Genomic DNA, 17,022 nt, shown 5'->3' with positions numbered 1-17,022 from the left:
AAGCGCCAGATGTCGCCAAAGTTGAATTTATGACACATCCGTGCTGCTACAATTTTGTAATAATTGTGATAATTATTATTGTAAAAACAAGAATATTATAACGTTTGTCAACTCAATTAACCACAAAAAAATACAGAATTTAGATACAAATTATAGGGTACACAAATATCAGAACGCTCATGCCTGAATTTGGATAAATTACGTGAAATGATGCACAATTTGACGGAATAATGCGGAAATATTATACTAGATCCCCAACTTCACCATGACATAGTCTAAAGATTAAATAGAATTGATATATAAAGAGGCAGGTCGAAACAGGTCCAATAGTTAAATTGATGTTGGTAGAGAAAATACACCATGCTAGGCAATGGTGGATAAGGTACCGTCTGCCTTAAATCTAACTGGCTGATGAAACAACTATTGTGGCTTTAAAGGGAAAAATGGAGATTGATGATTCAATGGCTGCAGCAAACTCGAAATACAATTTAACAGTTCAAATTTATTGGCACATACTTGACATTTTATCATGATTTGCTATATCAAATTAAGCAACACTACCAAGAATTTAAAAAAAAAAAGAAAAAGTTTTGAGGAAATAAAGATTCCCATCACTTCCGGGTGCCATATTTATTTTGAGGCGCTACATTACTTTGGCACTATAAATGTTTTGTTACATAGCCAAAGTTAATGCATCTCTGGGACATTTGGAAACGCATTCAAACGTTTGTAAGTGCTACTAAACTGTTTACTTTATGCTTATTTACACCGTTTCGACCGTGCAGAATTAAACAAGACGATTGTTAGTATGACTAATGAAACAATTTGGATTAATGTTACCAGCAAGTTAAAAGAAAGTCGTTCATTTATGAGGACTAGAACACCATGTCGATAGTCAATACGTTCAAGTCGTGCGCATTTTTTTCCGTTTTAAGTCGCTAGCTAACGTTAGCGTTGTTGACAAACTAGCATATGAGCTACAAATATCCCTTGGGAGTTTAAGGAGCCGATAAATGTATGGAAACCAAACCACAGGTAGACAGAATGAATGAGCTTATTAGTCATGAAAACGGAAAGGCGGTCCTAAATTAATTTCAACAAGCTCGTTTATTAGCTTGTATGCTAACCGACTATAGATTTGGATAGGCAAACCATGAAATAAGACACAATAAATGGGGTGTTTTTAAACGCCGTTTATTCGCAGCCTCTCTGGATAAGTTGTAGAGTTGCAAGCAGGTCTAAAGTCTAGGAGTTTGACAACTTAGATGTACATTTTTGCACCAGGTACAAGTTACAGGTGTGCTGAGCTTACTTCAACTTAAAGTGAAGTTCTGCAGCAGGTTTCCAGAAAACTTTGACAACCCTGACACATCATCGTTCTCCATCTGCCAATTGCTGAGGAAGTGGTTAGTTTTCAGATCAAGTCCTCTTCTGCAAAATCTTCAGACTGGCCCTCTGTCGTTGGTGCTCGAGTTAGGAGCTCTGCATCTTGGTCTTCTGTATCTTGGCCTTCTGTCAAGACTTCAGACTGGCCCTCTGGCGTTGGGAGCTCTGCATCTTGGCCTTCTGTCTTCATGGGTGAAGCAGACTCTGTGCTCAACTCTCCAGTGACTGAGTGACCAGGTGTTGAAGCTACACCAGAAGAGTTTAAACTAGGAGGAAGGGCTGTTGATGTAAATGTTTGGTTGGGAGCGGTCTCATTGTCTGATGAATGCGTGTTAGAACGAAGATTTATAGGAAGCCTTTCAAACGGTTTGAATTTGCCTTGGACAGGGACTGGTGGCCTGTCTGGTGGTCGAGGACGAAAGCTGCCATACTGGTTTTCTTTGGAATCGTAATCAACGTTTGGCTGCCTTTCGCTGGATGCAAACCCCACTTTTGTCAAATCGGGGCTAGAACTGCGATGGGACTGTGCCTTGTTAAAGCCAGGTCTCAAGTGTTGGACATGAGCATATCCTCTTGCTTCAGGTATCCCCTTACTTGTGTACACCCTGGGACTCCATGCTAGAAAAGATGTTTGCGGGTCCGCTTTTCTTGCTGAACCGCTGCCCATCATGGTGAAGTCGGTTGTCTTATCAAAGGGTTTTAAAGGGTTAAATTTGTTTGGGATGACTTCAGCCGACTGATATGTACTCCCCACAGGCCAGGCTCGTTGAGAGGACGTCTGTCGGTGTAGGGGATGTGCGTTGGCTCTGGAGAGCTCGATGCGAGACTCAGACCTCTGCTGAGACCCAATGGGTTCAGGATTTGGTTGTGCTGTGCCACTATATGAATAAATAGCATTTCTGGGTCTAAAACCGACTGGCACTTTGTCTTCTTGAAAAGGTGAATAATCCGTTGACGTTCTGGGACGATAGTTACGAGGTTGAAAACGATTTGGACCAGCGGGGAATGCGGCATCAGAGCTTCCTTGATAAATATTCTTGGCATCAGGATAAGTGTCTGCTTTGTTTTCAGACATGTACACCAAAGTCCTTTGTGTTTTAGGAATCACCGGGTAAGAATAATGACTTGGAATTTGGGAGGATTTGGAGTAGGTCGCGTGATCATCTTGATTGCCATAAATGTGGCTGCTTTGTCTTCTGTCCAAACCTGATTTCTCAAAACCAGCTGTGGAGCTTTTCAACATGGATGAACTCTGTTTGTAGTCCTTCTCGTCAATGTGGACTCCCGCTGGGGGATGTCCTGATTGAAAACGTAGGACATAGCCTACACAGAACAGATTGACAGTTAGTAACTAAACTCATTTCCTGTTATGTTAAGAATATATCACAAGCTCACAGCTGTTAAACTTAAGTACCTCTCTGGGTATTCTCACAATTTACATCACCAACCAGCAGCCAAAAACAAAGTAGGAACAGCCTGCGTAGAGAGGGAAAGGGCAGTGATATATCAGAAATATTTTCCCCTTTTAAAATCTACATTCAAAAGTGACTTTGAAAAGCACAACTTACCTCAAACACTCTGTAGAGCTCATTGTTCCACCTTTGTCAGTAGCACCATATGCTGAGTTGGGCTACAACTAACCTGTTGATACAGGCTTTAGAGACCTACTCCCCACTTTCTAAACTCTTAAGTAGTGAGAGGCTGATCAGTGCAGCTGGTCTTCATTTCCAGCTAATTGCTGCAGGATCATGATAACCACACCCAGATCAACAAAAGGAAATACAAAAAAAAAAAAAAGCTTAGGGATTCCTGAACAAATCAAAAATACAGCAGAACAAATGAAAAGCAAACACTGTCATTTAGCGTCACTTTATGTGGGACGTCATAGTTTTCTGTGTTTTGATAAAACGTGCACTGGTGCAGTGAGAAGCAGATTAGCTGTATGTGCTTTATTTTCTTTTGTGTCTTTTGATGAATTGTGCACTTAGGAATTTTATGTGGGAAAGTTAAAGTTTTATTTCAAATCAAAAGTAAGAAGAAAAAAAAACTTGTCAATGATCTGCTCCAAACTATGACTGGCAGCTATGGAAGTATTAAGAGAATTTGTAAGGTTTAAAAAATGTATTCTGCTGCTATGTTTATTTAACATTCATTTTGGAACAAAACCTCGTTTTCACTGGGGATAGGATTCATCTTCACTGCCAGTTCCAGATGGTATTAAAATCCCAGCTATTTGGTAATGATTATGCTCAAGTGTTACATGTGACGAACATTTCAGTGAACTAACATGTGAAACCTAGAGACTGAAACCAAAGTGGTGTATTTTTATTTATTTGTGAAGGGGTCAAAATGTGTACTGCCGAAGATTTCTTAACACATATTTCAGTAGAATAGGTGAATTGCCCATGAAGGACAATGTGTGTAACCATATTCAGTCACAAGAGGGCGTTGCTACACCAAAGAGAATGAATTCCGAATGATTTCAGATTTCAGAGATCATCCAAGGCACTTTATGTGATACAATAAAATCTGCCAGGATGCAATCATAGGTAAATGAGGGAAAATAAAAACAAAAAACAAGACATGAGTGCAACTAAGAGTAAACAAGAAAACTACAAATTGGCAGATTTATATCATGTAGGGATGCTGTGGTTGGTGTACCTTACATTAAGCTGCAAGTTGAGACAGTTGATGTCTTTGGTCTTTTAAATTGGAGAACTGACAGAGACAAACAAGGGGTGGCAATTCATCATTATCAGGTAACTGAAATTGTAGGATCAAAGTTTGTTATTGCATTTTGTTTATATGTTTCTGAAGCTTGAGTTCATTCAGAATTGTTCCACTGATGGCATAATGTTATTATGGTTATTATGTTCAGTTTAAGTATAAAATGAACAAATCTGTTTATGTAAATATACTGTAGATATTGGGTATATGACATGTATAGCACAACATCAGATACTCTTTATATGTATTGGGCACATGTTCCCGATTTAAACACACACACACACACAGTCCGATATTACAATTTAATGTCAGAAAACAGACAATATTTCAATCAAGTGCACAACATTTACTTTAAGGCAGAAGATGAAAATACATTGCAGTACTTCCCTGATGAAAATGTTACAACAGAGTGCAAAACCACAGGAAACCCAAACACTTAAGACCAAGATAAAATATATTTGTAAGCTGTTGGCTTCTGCCAGTTGCAAAATTATGGAATAAATTAATGTCAAGTACTGTGAAAATTCTTTGACACGAAGCAGGTAGCATGTCGTCATCTCTGTATATCCGCTGAAATAACCTGAAAAGAAAAATACATGGTTTTAACTGCAGAAAGTCTGAGTGAACTTAACACCTTTACAAAATATGAATTTTTAACTTGTAGATACATACACAATTTTCCACCAATTTGCGTGCCTTGCTAACATCCCGTGTTAAATGTAAAACTGTAACTGTGTAAATGTGTAATTTTTTCCTCACCTCAGTGCGTTCCTTCCTCATTTATTTCCCTGCACTTTTCCCAGACTGGCGATGGCTTTGTTCTCCAGGATCTCCGTCTTCTGCTCAGGCTGAAGCAGAGTGTTCGACACCATTGCCCTAGCGACCGCTTGGATCGGGACGGACAAGGACGAAGTGCACACGGCAGAAACGGCACCGAAGAACTTCCTGGCGACCCACTCGCTAGGTCGACTCTCCTGCCTGTCCACCAGCAAAACCCTGTTGGGAGGAAAATGCAACGGTACGGTTTACAGATGGTTGAGGTTACTCAATAGGCAACAAAAGCCTTACACGGCAGCAGTTAGCAGTTTGAGATTCTCAGTGTGTCATCCTCAAATGACTTGAAAAGAGTGTGCAATCACATGCCTCCCGTGGCCTCTACAAGGATGACAAATAAATTATAATTTCCCACCATAATTCTGATCCATCCATGACTTCAAACGCCACATTGTGAAACAAGTTCACTGGAAAGGGTGTGGTAACTTGGCAGCAACAGAGAATGTGATACTCTGTCACAATCCTTGTGTAATATTAGCAAAGCACCATGTTTCCGTGCCTTTTTTTTATTTTATTTTTTAAAATTACATCTTAGAATTAAAATAAGCCCAGATTTTATGTAATTTTACTCTTCTCTGTTCAGCCACAGCCGCAGTTATTTTCTATATATTTTTAGAATAATGTTCACGTCCACCATTTCCTGTAGTCCACTTGTAAGGGAATGCACGTGTTCAGGGTATCTGTGCAGACATTTGCGACTGCCCAGGCTTAAGGGATGTCTTTCGGCCTACTTACTACTTTTAGTTGTGTAAATCGTTTTTTTTCCCCCTTAAGTACTTGAGGTGAATACATGAGTCTGTCACATAAGACAGTATTAAAATAAGCGTAAGAATACTCACCCAGGTCTGTAAATAGCATATCTGTCAAAGCCCAGTGCCTCAATCTCTGCTTCCACTTGTCCCTGGAAGAAAATCATTCAAGGGGAAAAAAAATATGGATTTAGTTGATAAAAAAAAAAAAAAGAAGACAACATCAGTATGTGGCATGGAGCAATGGAAAGTAATTAAAGACCTTGACTTTGAGGTAAAGGAAGCTGCTTTTTTTATCAGCTCCTCTGGAGGACTCCAGGTGGAACTGTGTGCAACCTCCTGCCTTGGCGAGCTCAGCTGATTTCAGAACATAGTCATGATCAACTCGGACGAATCCATCCTGAAATTAAAAAAAAAATATATTGAAAATCAAATGCCATCAGAAAAAATTTTGACTACACAGATGAAGTCTATTACAGCTGAAATATTGCATATGCGCTACCTAGTTAATTAGAACAGTCATTTTATACAAAAATAATTTCATGAATGAATAATAATTTAAAAGAATTTGTTTTACAAAAATATAGCAACAGAACTGAGCCTCAGTTGAGTTGTATTGCTTGGTTTAAGTTAGTAAATCAATGGCAGCACACTGACCAAATGTTCCAAAAACCTGGCCAATCTTTAGGCCAACATTTTCCTGATCATTCTCAGGGTACCCCTTATTATTGAATTACATACATTTTTCATAATGTTCATGCTTACGTGTAATAGCATTAATACTGCTGCTTGGTATTTTAATTCAAGGATTGGAAATACAGCAGTAGAAAGTGCTAATTTAGATGATCAGAGAACAGATCGGAGCAGCAGTAATGTACAGTTAGATTCATATATTTTGGACACTAGTATATTTTTGTTAATTTACCTGGTTGTCAGAACATATTCAAGTTATATTTGTATGATAAATATGGGTTTTGAGTGCAGACTTTCCACTTTAATCTGTGAGTACTGACATCCAAATTGGAGGAGTTCGGGAGTTAGAACCTTCAACGGTTTAATGTAGTTGGACTCAAAAGCAGTTTCATGGACAGATGTAGAACACTCCTCCGCTTTTTCTGACATTTTGTTTCTGTGTACCCAAACCATGCACTCAAAGGAGTTTTCAATGCAGCTGAAACTAAACCAACCCAGAATATTTGAATATTCTGCCATGGCCAAGTCAGTCACCTGATCTCCATTAAGCAGAGAACGCACTTGCTGAACAAAAACATATAAGGTGCAAAGGGCAACAAACAAAAAGCAGCATGAGTAAAGGCCTGGCAAAGCATCACAAAGGAGAAAACCTTCTCTTTTATCCTGAAATGCTTTAAAGGCATTTTATTTTTGATTGGTTCATCTGTCTGACTCCATTAGAGCTCCTAAAAATGGGGTGTAACAGTGTATGAAATGGTTGTCATTTCTACACATTTCTTCAAATACATTAGCACTAAAGTTTCTGCTCTTTAAGCAAAATCATCTGATAACTGTAAACAACAAATTCTACTCAAAAATAGAAGATATACAGGTCTAAATAATATGTATTAAATATGAATTAAAGGATTATGAGAAGTGAGTAATACTCACATGTACTAAAAATAGAAACTTATCAGTAGCATTATGTCCAACGACGCGTCATTTATTGTCTGTATGTGTGTAATAGGCCAAGCTCTGCAGATAACCTGGCCTGTTTATTACCTGTGTAAATATTAGCCACTGCTGTGAATTAAACTGCTTTGTCATTGCTAAGCACACCAGTTTCCAACAGAAACAAGGCAAAAGTTCAATCTTAAATAATGTATTAATAATACATTCACAGATGAAGTTCCCACATTAAATTAACTCACGGCTCCTGCTTTTGCCCTGGTTGTTCCCAGGCAACAGTAGCCAACGTCATGGCCCTGGAAAGCAGCAGCATATTCATCCAGCTTCTCAAAGTCAACCACCTCTTGTACCTGAGGACACAGAAAACAGAGTCAAGCAAAATGCAAAGAGGTCTCTGATCCCACAAAGGACCAACTATCTGTCTACTAACCAGGTTTTCATACGCTTTGTCCTCAAATGTGAGCTGTCTCCTTCCAATGAGAGTTATCTTGGAGAAGAGGTTGCGCTCCAGCAGGTCTTGAAGCAACACCTTGCCTGTTTCCCCTGAAGCACCGAGGATAAAACAGCTTTTGTTCTGCTGCTTGAAGTTTTCCTCCAGAGTCTTCATGTCCTCAGCCATGCTGTGTGGCAAAGCAAATTCACTGTGACAATATGAAAAGGGTTGCTAGGCGAGCATTGTTTACTACCTTTACAGAAGTGTAAAGCAAACGATTTAAAACTGGTATTTGGATGCAGTTCACGACGAATTTAAGTAAAGATGCTAGTAAATCAGAAACTGGTCCCAGTTTTGTTGGACAGAGCGAGTACGATTTCCAAAAACGAGGTAGCGTTTAAATTGACAGGTTTCGTAAAGGAGTTTGGCTTGACGGTCGCTTCTTGACAACATAAAAGACAACTTGGACTTGCCCACCGATCTGCGACCATAATAGACAGTACGATCTTAGTTAACGTTATTCGCATTTACAACATAGATGCAAGCAGTGTGGTGTGTCCTGTCAGCATTCATTGTCGCTGTATTTACCTCGTGTATTTAACCGGATCGGGTTCGTCGAAGTAACTTAAAACCGCTGCAATGACAACAACTACGAGAGTTAAGAGCCCGGTCGTTTTTCCCAGGGTGGTGGCTACCAGCCTTATAAGAGACATATCAAAGATCAATCAAGGATTACATTGCTAGACCACTTCCTGGTTGCTTCTTTTTTTTTTTTTTTTTTTTTTTTTTTTTTTTTTTTTTTTAAGCAACCGCTGGAGTCTTCTTGCTTCGGTGATATACTGAGGAAATGCACGTAATTATTGTTATCGCTTCATAAAACGGCTAGTTATAAAATTAAATTTTTAAGATACTGCAGTAAACCCGACTGTCAGGGAAAGGTTCGTTATCGTTTCCATTAAATCCGCCATGGACGGCGACGTATGGGATGACGCATGCGCAGTAAAAACCGACAACCTACACGGGAACCGATTTTTGTTTACCTGGAGTCGTTTTAGTTGTTTGATTTGGAATACATTTAATTTATATCACTTGCACGTGTTATTCAGGGATAAATTGTCGCGAGACTACGTGATACAATGATGAATGATTATTTACCAAACAAGTGATATTTACTTTTGTAACTTGCTCTTAATTACTTGAAGTTGGTTTCCTTTTGAAACCACATTTTTAATGTGTGGATTAATTGATGCATGCACACAGCAGCACTAAGATGTAGTATTCTTCTTATGTGCCTGGAATGTCATCTATATGTGATGGGTCCTTGTTTTTAAGATACTCCGTACTCATATACAGTCATGTTTTACATTCAATCCACTCACCCCAAGTATAACCACAGATAATCGACAACTTCCCTTTTGTGTCAATGAGTTTTATTCCTGCCTGTTACAGAGGCAGAGGGGCTTCATCAGGAATCATCTAGACGTCTGGAACGATTCTAATAAATTGAAATATCTTGATCAACTGTATGTTGTGTGCAATATTGTGTAGGGTGCTCTATTTTTTCATTTATTTATTTTTTTTACATTATCATCATTCTTATTCAATATGATTTAGCAGTTTTAGAAAGTGTAATCGCACATGCTGATTCCACTTGAAAACAAAGCTTTTGTCTTTGTTTTTTTCCAGAAATGTTTGTGAAAGAAAATTTGAACAAAATATGTTGGGTGGCAGAAGCTAGTGGAGACTAGTTTGAACATGGTCCCATGAGTTTGACTTTATGTAATGCTTAAATAAAGAAAGCAAATTTCAATGTGAAGCAGTGGATGTAGGAAAGGAAAGGTTTTTTTCCACAGTAATACACAATATGGCTGGAAGTGAAATATTGCTGATATTTGAAAGGAAAGTGCAAACAAGAATCAAACAAAGCTCCAATCCACAATCTATTGTCTGCAGCTCAGTATGTCCAGCTATTGAGGAAAAAAAAACACGGGCTTGGTTGCGGCCAGTCTTACTGCTAAGCTGGACCACTACCACACAGCGACCCCCTGCAGTGAGTTAGTGGAACAACTAAAGCAGGCCCACCGGTTTTGTGTTCACCTGTGGTGCCCAATTCAAGAGGTGTAACCCCACAGTAAGTTCAGCTGTATTCTAATTCAATTGTAGACTATAAGAAATTAAACTAATTAGATTTAGAATTCATTCATCATCCTACAAAGTTAAATGGCACCTTATTTAAGTTGAGTTCAGTAACGTGATGTATCCAAAAAGCTGTGTGTATATTAGCATAATTTAAGTCTTGTAAAACTGCCACATCTCCAGCAATATCCAACACCGCAAAGGCAAAGCCCAATATATAAAACCAAGGGCGGAAAACCATTTCTGAAATCGCGGTTAGTTAAGTATTTCTAAAATTAAACCAATCATTCTTATATTAATTGTACAGTCTGAAAAACTGTTATAATATCTACCACAGACAAATCATGTTAATTTAATAATACTTTAAAAAGAAAGTACTTTTCAAGATACGCAGACCTAGAACCTAAAGAACATAAGCTCATTGATTTCTATTCCAGAAGCTTGTCGCCACCAACATGCCATGGTAGTTTTCTATCTGCCATGTATACAACATTAAGGTAATTGTAGTTCTTCAATAGAAGTTTTAATAGAAAGTTATGATAAATCCAACATCCTTTTTTACATACATATGAGAAGAGAGGGCGATAGATTTAATCAAGATGAAAGTATGATGAAGAATGGCATCCAATATCAAATGGTTCATAGCTATGGTGGTGATGAAGAGGGGAACGAGAGGTTGTGCATATAATTTCTTCATGTATCCTTACAAAGGTAGAAGTGTTTTATATCTGAGGTGAAAATCTTTTTAAAGTGTTTAGAATAAATTTGATGTGTTCGTTTCCAGATTAAGTTCAAAAGTTGTCTGGGATGGCATCTGACATGTGTAATTTCGTCGAGGAAAACCGGTGTGGACCCAGATTGCGGACCAAACCCTGAAAAATGTCTTTGCCTTTTGTCAAACCTTCAGGGGGTTTCATTAGCCAAAACCACCTCACAAAGAAAGCAAGTCCAGTCACATGCAATGAATTCATCAACACCCCATGTTTTTAACACCCCTGCCACTTCGAACACAAGGCATCGACCCAATCTAATAGAATATGATGGAGCCAGGGATGATCCTTTAAAGATGTCAGCAGTAAGAGACAGAAAGAAAAGAGGCTGCGATTGAGAGAAGAGGCCTTAAACTGGCACTCTGCTGAAATGAAATGTCGCTTCTTTGTTCCTGAGCCGCGGGTGCTAATTGGGCCTAGCGGCAGGGAAGAAAGCTGCCGCTGGGCTCCTGTCTGTCGCACCTGTTGAGTCATTGTCTCTCGCATTGATCAGACAGGAAGTTGGAGTAAGAAGGCTTATGCCTCAGTGGGTGCGTGGCAGAAACGTGGTTCAATTTCCTTTTAGAGCTCCGCTGTTGGAGGTGGAAATACCAATGCTGGTCAGTGGTCAATTGCATTTGACCATTGATTAGCTCGCGCTAAAAGACATATGGATCATAAAGAGTCGGTTTTCGTCGGCTTGTTCACAAGAGTCCCTCCTGCCTTTTTCCCAGTGTTGCATAATAAGTTTGATGTCCCTGTCACTGCTGTTCTGCCACACTTCACCTGAAGTAGTATTCAGACAGGATTAGCTTTTAGAACAGTGGATATTGCTCGTACAGATACTGGTATTATGTGTACGTTGTACAATAAGTTCTTTTAAGTTGCCAAAACTGAGTCATTCCCAGTGTTAAAGTACAAACAATTTTTTTTAAGAGATTTCTGAATGGGATTGCATGCCGGCATATATATATGTACACGTCACACGCAAGCACACACACATGCACACAAGCTGTACGCCAACACAGCTTAAGGCTTAGGACCCCAGTTCCACAGACTCTGGAGTGTGATGCTAATGATGGTAATTAATGGAGCCTGACAGCACAATCTGCTGCCCATTGTCTCCCAATAAACAGCTTTACAGTCCACATGAGCCACAGAGGGGACGGGAGCTTTAAGCTGAGAGCCGAGACAGTGAGCGCAGGAGACCAGGGTGGAGGGTCAGACCTCAGGGGACAGCGTTGATCCTGAAGTGGGGATTAGCTCAATTAGCGAGGCACTGTCTGATCAAGATGCAGGGTTCGATGGTACCTATGGTGTGTGTATGTGTGCTATAAGAGAAGCCCGCATCATTAAGGCAACGACTGTTGCCATTATTTGTTGCTGCGTCTACTGATGCAGCTGGTGTGAACAATGGTCGTGTTGACGCCTTTTGCTTTTCTGTGACCTTGTGCTCAGATATCCATTTATTGTCATACATTTCAATGGTAATTAATCTCCAATGTGTTTTAATGTCCAAATGATAACAGAACCATGAATATTTCAGTGTGCTGAAAGTCAACTTGTTACCTACCAGTTTTATCTCTAAAAAAGAATTCATTTTTTTTAACCACTTGACTTATTTTTCTAATTTATTGCCCATTCTGTGCTCAATGAGATTATTTACTAAGACACAATCATTATTTTTGAAGTTTAAGTCACAATTGAGTGTTATAATATTGTGTGTAGACTTAAAGGAGGTTCAGTGAAGTGTCTTAACAAATGAAAAATATATGAGGCAAATCAACCTTATCTCATTTCCATCTGAAGCCACATGCACTAAGAAATTATTCCTTTAAGAAAGAAACACACTGACTGCTGTTGGTTCTTGGTCTTATAAAATTAACCTCTAAATAAGTACTATTGCTCTAGCGTTTGTAATCCTTTGATTTTCAGCTATATTACAATGATTTCTCTTCTTTTTAAATGTGTATATGCACATTGTGAATATTAAACCACGGCAAAAGTCACAAAATTGTTTTATACACTAGCGTGAGTTTGTTAGTTTAAACAACTTTGGGAAATTTAACAGGGAGATCAACAGTTTGAAGGCTTTAAAAGGCCATACCAGTGAACAAAGCGTATCTCCACAGAAGGACAGAGGCTCAGAGTCTTCCTGTGTCTCAGCTTTGTTGCAGGCTCAGACTTACAGCTCAGACTTTTGCAATATGTTGAGGCGAAGCAGAGTATCAGTGGTACTCAGAGGAGCTTTCTTGCTCAAAGAACCGCGGCTAAGCAGCAATGAGACCTGCTTTTTCCTCCTTCGAGGGACAATGAGCTCATTAAAAGAGCAAACAGATTACTATTGTTTCTCAATAGACATTCCTAAAAAGGGTCTTGGGGACCTGGCGGCTCCCAGCAGGTAGAGATAAGAATACACTTGCACATCTGGCCAACCTGCTGGTAACTGAAATCTTACATTTGCGTGCATTTAGTTTATGTTTGCCTGTTTTGTGAAGACACATTGCAACCTAATTAAAAAATAAATAAATAAATACTATAAACTATAGGCCATGGAGTAGTGCTGTATTTAAAACTTTACAATGTATGTAAAACCAGATGTGAAATTGACCCCAAATACTTTTGTTTCTAATAGGGGGAAGCTTTCATCCATTATTCTCACCTATGAATGTTTGGCAAAAGTCATTACTGTGAGGTGAATGAATCCAGACAAGAGGCATGCCAGTTTGTGCATCAACAGTAGACAGTTCTACACTATATGCAGACACACCTTCTGTAATATAAATAGAAACTTGTCAATGCCATGCTTCCATCAGTTTTAGACTTCAATCCTTAAAGGTGCCACAACTGGATTGAGGAAAGCTGTATTTATATAAACACTGTCACATACAATTTAGTAAATTACATTCGAGCAGTCCATAAACTGTACGGCCTTCAAATTACGCAATCTAAAATACTATCAAAGTGGTGTGTGTATCAGTACAACAGTCGAAAACAAGAAGAGAAACTTGCAGCAATAAACATTTGTTGACTTCAAAGTCACGTAAAACTCCATTTTACATTTCTTGCTTTAGTCACCTCTCCTGTTGAAGAATGTGGAAACTGTTTAAACGGTTTAATTAATTCTGGTCATCAATCCAGAAAAAAATAAACTTAGGCCATTCATGTAACAGTCCAAAGTGTCGACCACCTTATGCTGCTTCTGAGAGTGAAACCAAGAAACCAGGTACAATGACAAACAGTTGTGATACCTAACTTGTGCTTTGGCTGGTTTATTTCAAAAAGATATATCACTGCGTGTCAGTTGAAACAGTTCGCATTATTTCTGTAGTTTTCCTTAACAGCAATATTCCACATTGGACGTTTCCTGACAAGTGTACCAAGTGTAGCCTTTGTTTGTTGTTGCAGACCCTTCTCTGAATGGATGCGTATTGGCCGGTGAGCCCATCTCGTGAGAATGCCTTTGTCAGCTAAGTAAATTAGCTAACATCACTTGCGTTTTACCTTCTCAATGATGAAATTATATTAGAAGTACAGTTGATATGTTGATTGTTTTAAGAAGTGCATGATTTTGCCATCTCTTATTCTATTTTAATATTTATAATTGCTTGTTATCAGCATTTGTTCTTTTCTAAATAGGTAACGTGAAAAGGGCCGACGATCGGTTATGACGAGATTTTCCCAGGAGAAAATTAAACTTGAAACAGTTAAATCTGTATGGTGTTGTATGGGGTAATAATAGCATAATACACCAAAGCCTCTTAGTGAAAACTCAAAGCCAAATATCCACTATCAGATCTATTTGCTGTCTTAAATCTCTTCTTTGTGGAAGGACGGGCGAAGCTTAATGACTCCTTTGAACTGCCGACATCCCCGGCAGAATGGCTTTGGGAATGTCAACCAACTAACCTTTAGTCTCTTTCCCACATCCAGCAACAGTGGAGGGCACGTAATACCCATCTTTCAATTCCTGTCCACCTCCTATATTCATAGGTAGTTATTTTGTATATCACACGTGCAAACATGGGGCATTCTTTGTAGTGAACAGCAACGCTGTGATACTCGTGGAAAAACCCACTCATTTGTAGTGTTTTGCATAAATCCCAGATCTTTCAGTCTTCTGTGTTTTGTAAAGAATTCTCCTATTGACTGTAGCTTATGTGTATGGATTAAAAAGGGCTTTGACTTTTTTCATTAATACGTTTTTTTCCTCATATTCTACACATTTTGTGTCCAGGTCTAAATCGTCTTCTTCATTCTCTGCTAATACCTTAAGTATTGGTCTCAAGCATCATCTGTTAGAGAGTTTTATGAAACCAGTATCCTGGCAAATAATTATGATTTTTATTCCCCATTTGAAGACTTTCATTGAAATACCCAATATAAATTACATTTTAAAGGTTGAAATTATTGAACAGTAATTATTTTCTACAATATGCATTTTGCTTAACCAGTTTTAAGTGAGGCTTTCTTAAAGAAATTGCGAGATTAGTTTTAACTTCATACGAAGTGCAGCAAGCAGAAAAACTAAGGCGCTGTCCGGTTAGATCCAAGCGCCATAAAGTTCTTATTGTAAATCAGTGATTTTATTGACACACTGAGACGAACTGGACTCACTCTATGATGTAGACACCAGGGCTCTGTGGGGGACAGTCCGTCCATCTGTTGCAGGTCTCCTTGATCTTCTTGTCATTGAAGAGAGTTCTTTGTGACTCAGGATGTAAGCTTTCAGTCAGTCACGCTACAGAAAGAAAAATGCCTAAATAATCTATATCATATGTTTTTACTGGGCTTCATGTTATCAGGATAAGGCCCTACAATCTAAGATCAAACTCCAGATTTGATCAAGGACCAGAATGGCTACCAACTAACCCAGGCTAATGGAACTACTGGACTGATTGACGTATAATCAAATAATACATTTCCATGTTTCATACAACAGAAACAGATAAATGGAATTAAATGATAAACATGTTTATCCTTTAAAACGTCAGATCTTAAAATTGTTTGTGCTCATTCATTTTCACTGCAAGGCTACTCAATTCTCACAAGTGTCTATTAGTGTGGAGACGGTCCTTTTTTATGCCCAGTTTACAAAAACGTAAGGAATCATCTTCTGACATGCTCACTACATCGCAAGCTATACTGACGGCTTGCTTGCTTTCAGAGCTCTTCTTGTGCTTAAATCACGATAGAGAGATGGTTCTGTTTAACAACCGGGACCAGGTTAGTTAGAGAAGAAAAGAAAGCAGCGGTAATAGGATACCCTTTGTGGTAAATTAGAAAGTGATTACCTGAACTGCACAGTGTAAACATCCATCCCACTTTACAAATCAGCATCTTGGTTCAGCCTTTACCTACTGTGCTGCTGTCTTCTCTTTTTCCATCTCTACCTGCCCAGCATTAGACAGATAGGTCTGTCCATATAAGCTGGGTTCTGCTAAAGGTTTCTTGCTGCTAAGAGGGTTTTTCCTTTACAGTACAGCCTTAGTACTTGCTCTGGGGTTCTGAGGCCGGGATCAGGCTGGGTTTAGTAAAGCATCTTGAGACAATTTGTATTGTTATTGTCGCTATATAAATAATATCTAATGCATTTTTTCACATTACACATCCCTTAGAGACCGTCGCTGTATTTTATGATCAAGTCTGAGGACTTGAAAGTTGTCCTTTGACAATTTTTACACATGACTCTGCTCTTCGTTCATATATTTTAGCATCCAGCTGCTATAGAACCTCCTGAGTTTGTATCTGTTGGATGGCCCCTGCTGTCCAGTGGCCTAAAGGGAGTGAAAGTAGGAAGAAGGGGAGATCATGTCGGATCATGACGGACCCACCACAGCACAGAGACCTCCCTGCCGATGAGCAAACACCACTACAAATGGCAGAGCTAGCTGGACAATCACTTGGTGAATGGAAGCTAATTAGCTGGAGTCTAATGCCAGTTTACTAACACCTGTATTAGCGAGCTCGCTCAGCAGGGAGTCAGGGCTGGCCAACAAGCGCTAATCCCTCATAAGCCCAAAGTACTCCTCCCAAGAAGTGGCATTAACATATTCTGCTTTAGCCAGCTGTTGCTACCCAAAACCTAGCGGAGACTGGCTTCAGCCGCGATGAGAGGATGGAGAGGAAACATTTTGATGAGTTTGCATTCCAGTGAGAGTCAGGTTTCCCCTTTGAGTCCACAGACCATGTCAAAAGCAGCAATAATAGGAAGAGAACATGGTTTCACACACCAGAAACACAAACTGTCAACCATTCTGTCGATGCAAATCCACAAAGGCAAGTTTAAGTTCAGAGCTGTGGACAATGAGCAGGATTCTCTCCACTTTCATTTTTCAGGCCCCTGGGAACTCTGCCATGTGCATGT

The 17,022-nt window shown here is 39.2% G+C and overlaps 3 protein-coding genes across 4 annotated transcripts in view; 1 reads left to right on the top strand and 2 right to left on the bottom strand.

Moving 5' to 3' along the window:
• Positions 1-1,173: 1,173 nt before the first annotated feature.
• LOC125005549 lies at positions 1,174-3,092 on the bottom strand. Its single transcript, XM_047580972.1, has 3 exons — positions 2,955-3,092; positions 2,801-2,862; positions 1,174-2,709 (listed from the first exon to the last, which is right to left on the bottom strand). The coding sequence occupies exons 1-3, from the start codon at positions 2,975-2,977 to the stop codon at positions 1,415-1,417; spliced, it is 1,380 nt and encodes a 459-aa protein (XP_047436928.1). The 5' UTR covers positions 2,978-3,092; the 3' UTR covers positions 1,174-1,414.
• A 1,308-nt stretch (positions 3,093-4,400) lies between these two features.
• Positions 4,401-8,754, bottom strand: htatip2 (HIV-1 Tat interactive protein 2). Of its 2 annotated transcripts, none has more exons than XM_047579874.1 (8): positions 8,507-8,754; positions 8,359-8,404; positions 7,768-7,957; positions 7,580-7,687; positions 5,959-6,096; positions 5,787-5,848; positions 4,873-5,109; positions 4,401-4,693 (listed from the first exon to the last, which is right to left on the bottom strand). In XM_047579874.1, exons 3-7 carry the CDS (start codon positions 7,954-7,956, stop codon positions 4,890-4,892), a joined length of 717 nt encoding a protein of 238 aa, XP_047435830.1. In that variant the 5' UTR covers position 7,957; positions 8,359-8,404; positions 8,507-8,754; the 3' UTR covers positions 4,401-4,693; positions 4,873-4,889. The 2 variants fall into 2 exon arrangements, with proteins under 2 accessions (XP_047435830.1, XP_047435829.1); XM_047579873.1 differs by having other exon boundaries at positions 8,359-8,543; positions 8,574-8,754.
• Positions 5,004-17,022, top strand: part of dbx1a (developing brain homeobox 1a) — a 37,050-nt gene continuing 25,031 nt past the window's right edge. The window contains exon 1 of the mRNA XM_047579875.1: positions 5,004-5,131. The gene's annotated coding sequence lies outside the window, so the exon portion shown is untranslated. The remainder of the gene's footprint in view (positions 5,132-17,022) is intronic.

This window comes from Mugil cephalus, chromosome 3, assembly GCF_022458985.1.
Source record: "Mugil cephalus isolate CIBA_MC_2020 chromosome 3, CIBA_Mcephalus_1.1, whole genome shotgun sequence".
Lineage (NCBI taxonomy): Eukaryota > Metazoa > Chordata > Actinopteri > Mugiliformes > Mugilidae > Mugil > Mugil cephalus.
The sequence above is the reverse complement of the archived record's forward strand: the minus strand, read 5'-3'. Positions and strand labels throughout refer to the sequence as shown.

Coding starts and splice junctions, on each gene's coding strand:
- htatip2 (XM_047579873.1), bottom strand. CDS start 8,483: ATGTCTCTTATAAGGCTGGTAGCCACCACCCTGGGAAAAACGACCGGG. Junction 7,688..7,767: donor ACAAAGCGTATGAAAACCTG/GTTAGTAGACAG, acceptor CTGTGTCCTCAG/GTACAAGAGGTGGTTGACTT. Junction 6,097..7,579: donor CCAGGGCAAAAGCAGGAGCC/GTGAGTTAATTT, acceptor TTTTAATTTCAG/GATGGATTCGTCCGAGTTGA.
- LOC125005549 (XM_047580972.1), bottom strand. CDS start 2,977: ATGAGCTCTACAGAGTGTTTGAG. Junction 2,863..2,954: donor AGCTCTACAGAGTGTTTGAG/GTAAGTTGTGCT, acceptor CTCTCTACGCAG/GCTGTTCCTACTTTGTTTTT. Junction 2,710..2,800: donor TTGTGAGAATACCCAGAGAG/GTACTTAAGTTT, acceptor TGTTCTGTGTAG/GCTATGTCCTACGTTTTCAA.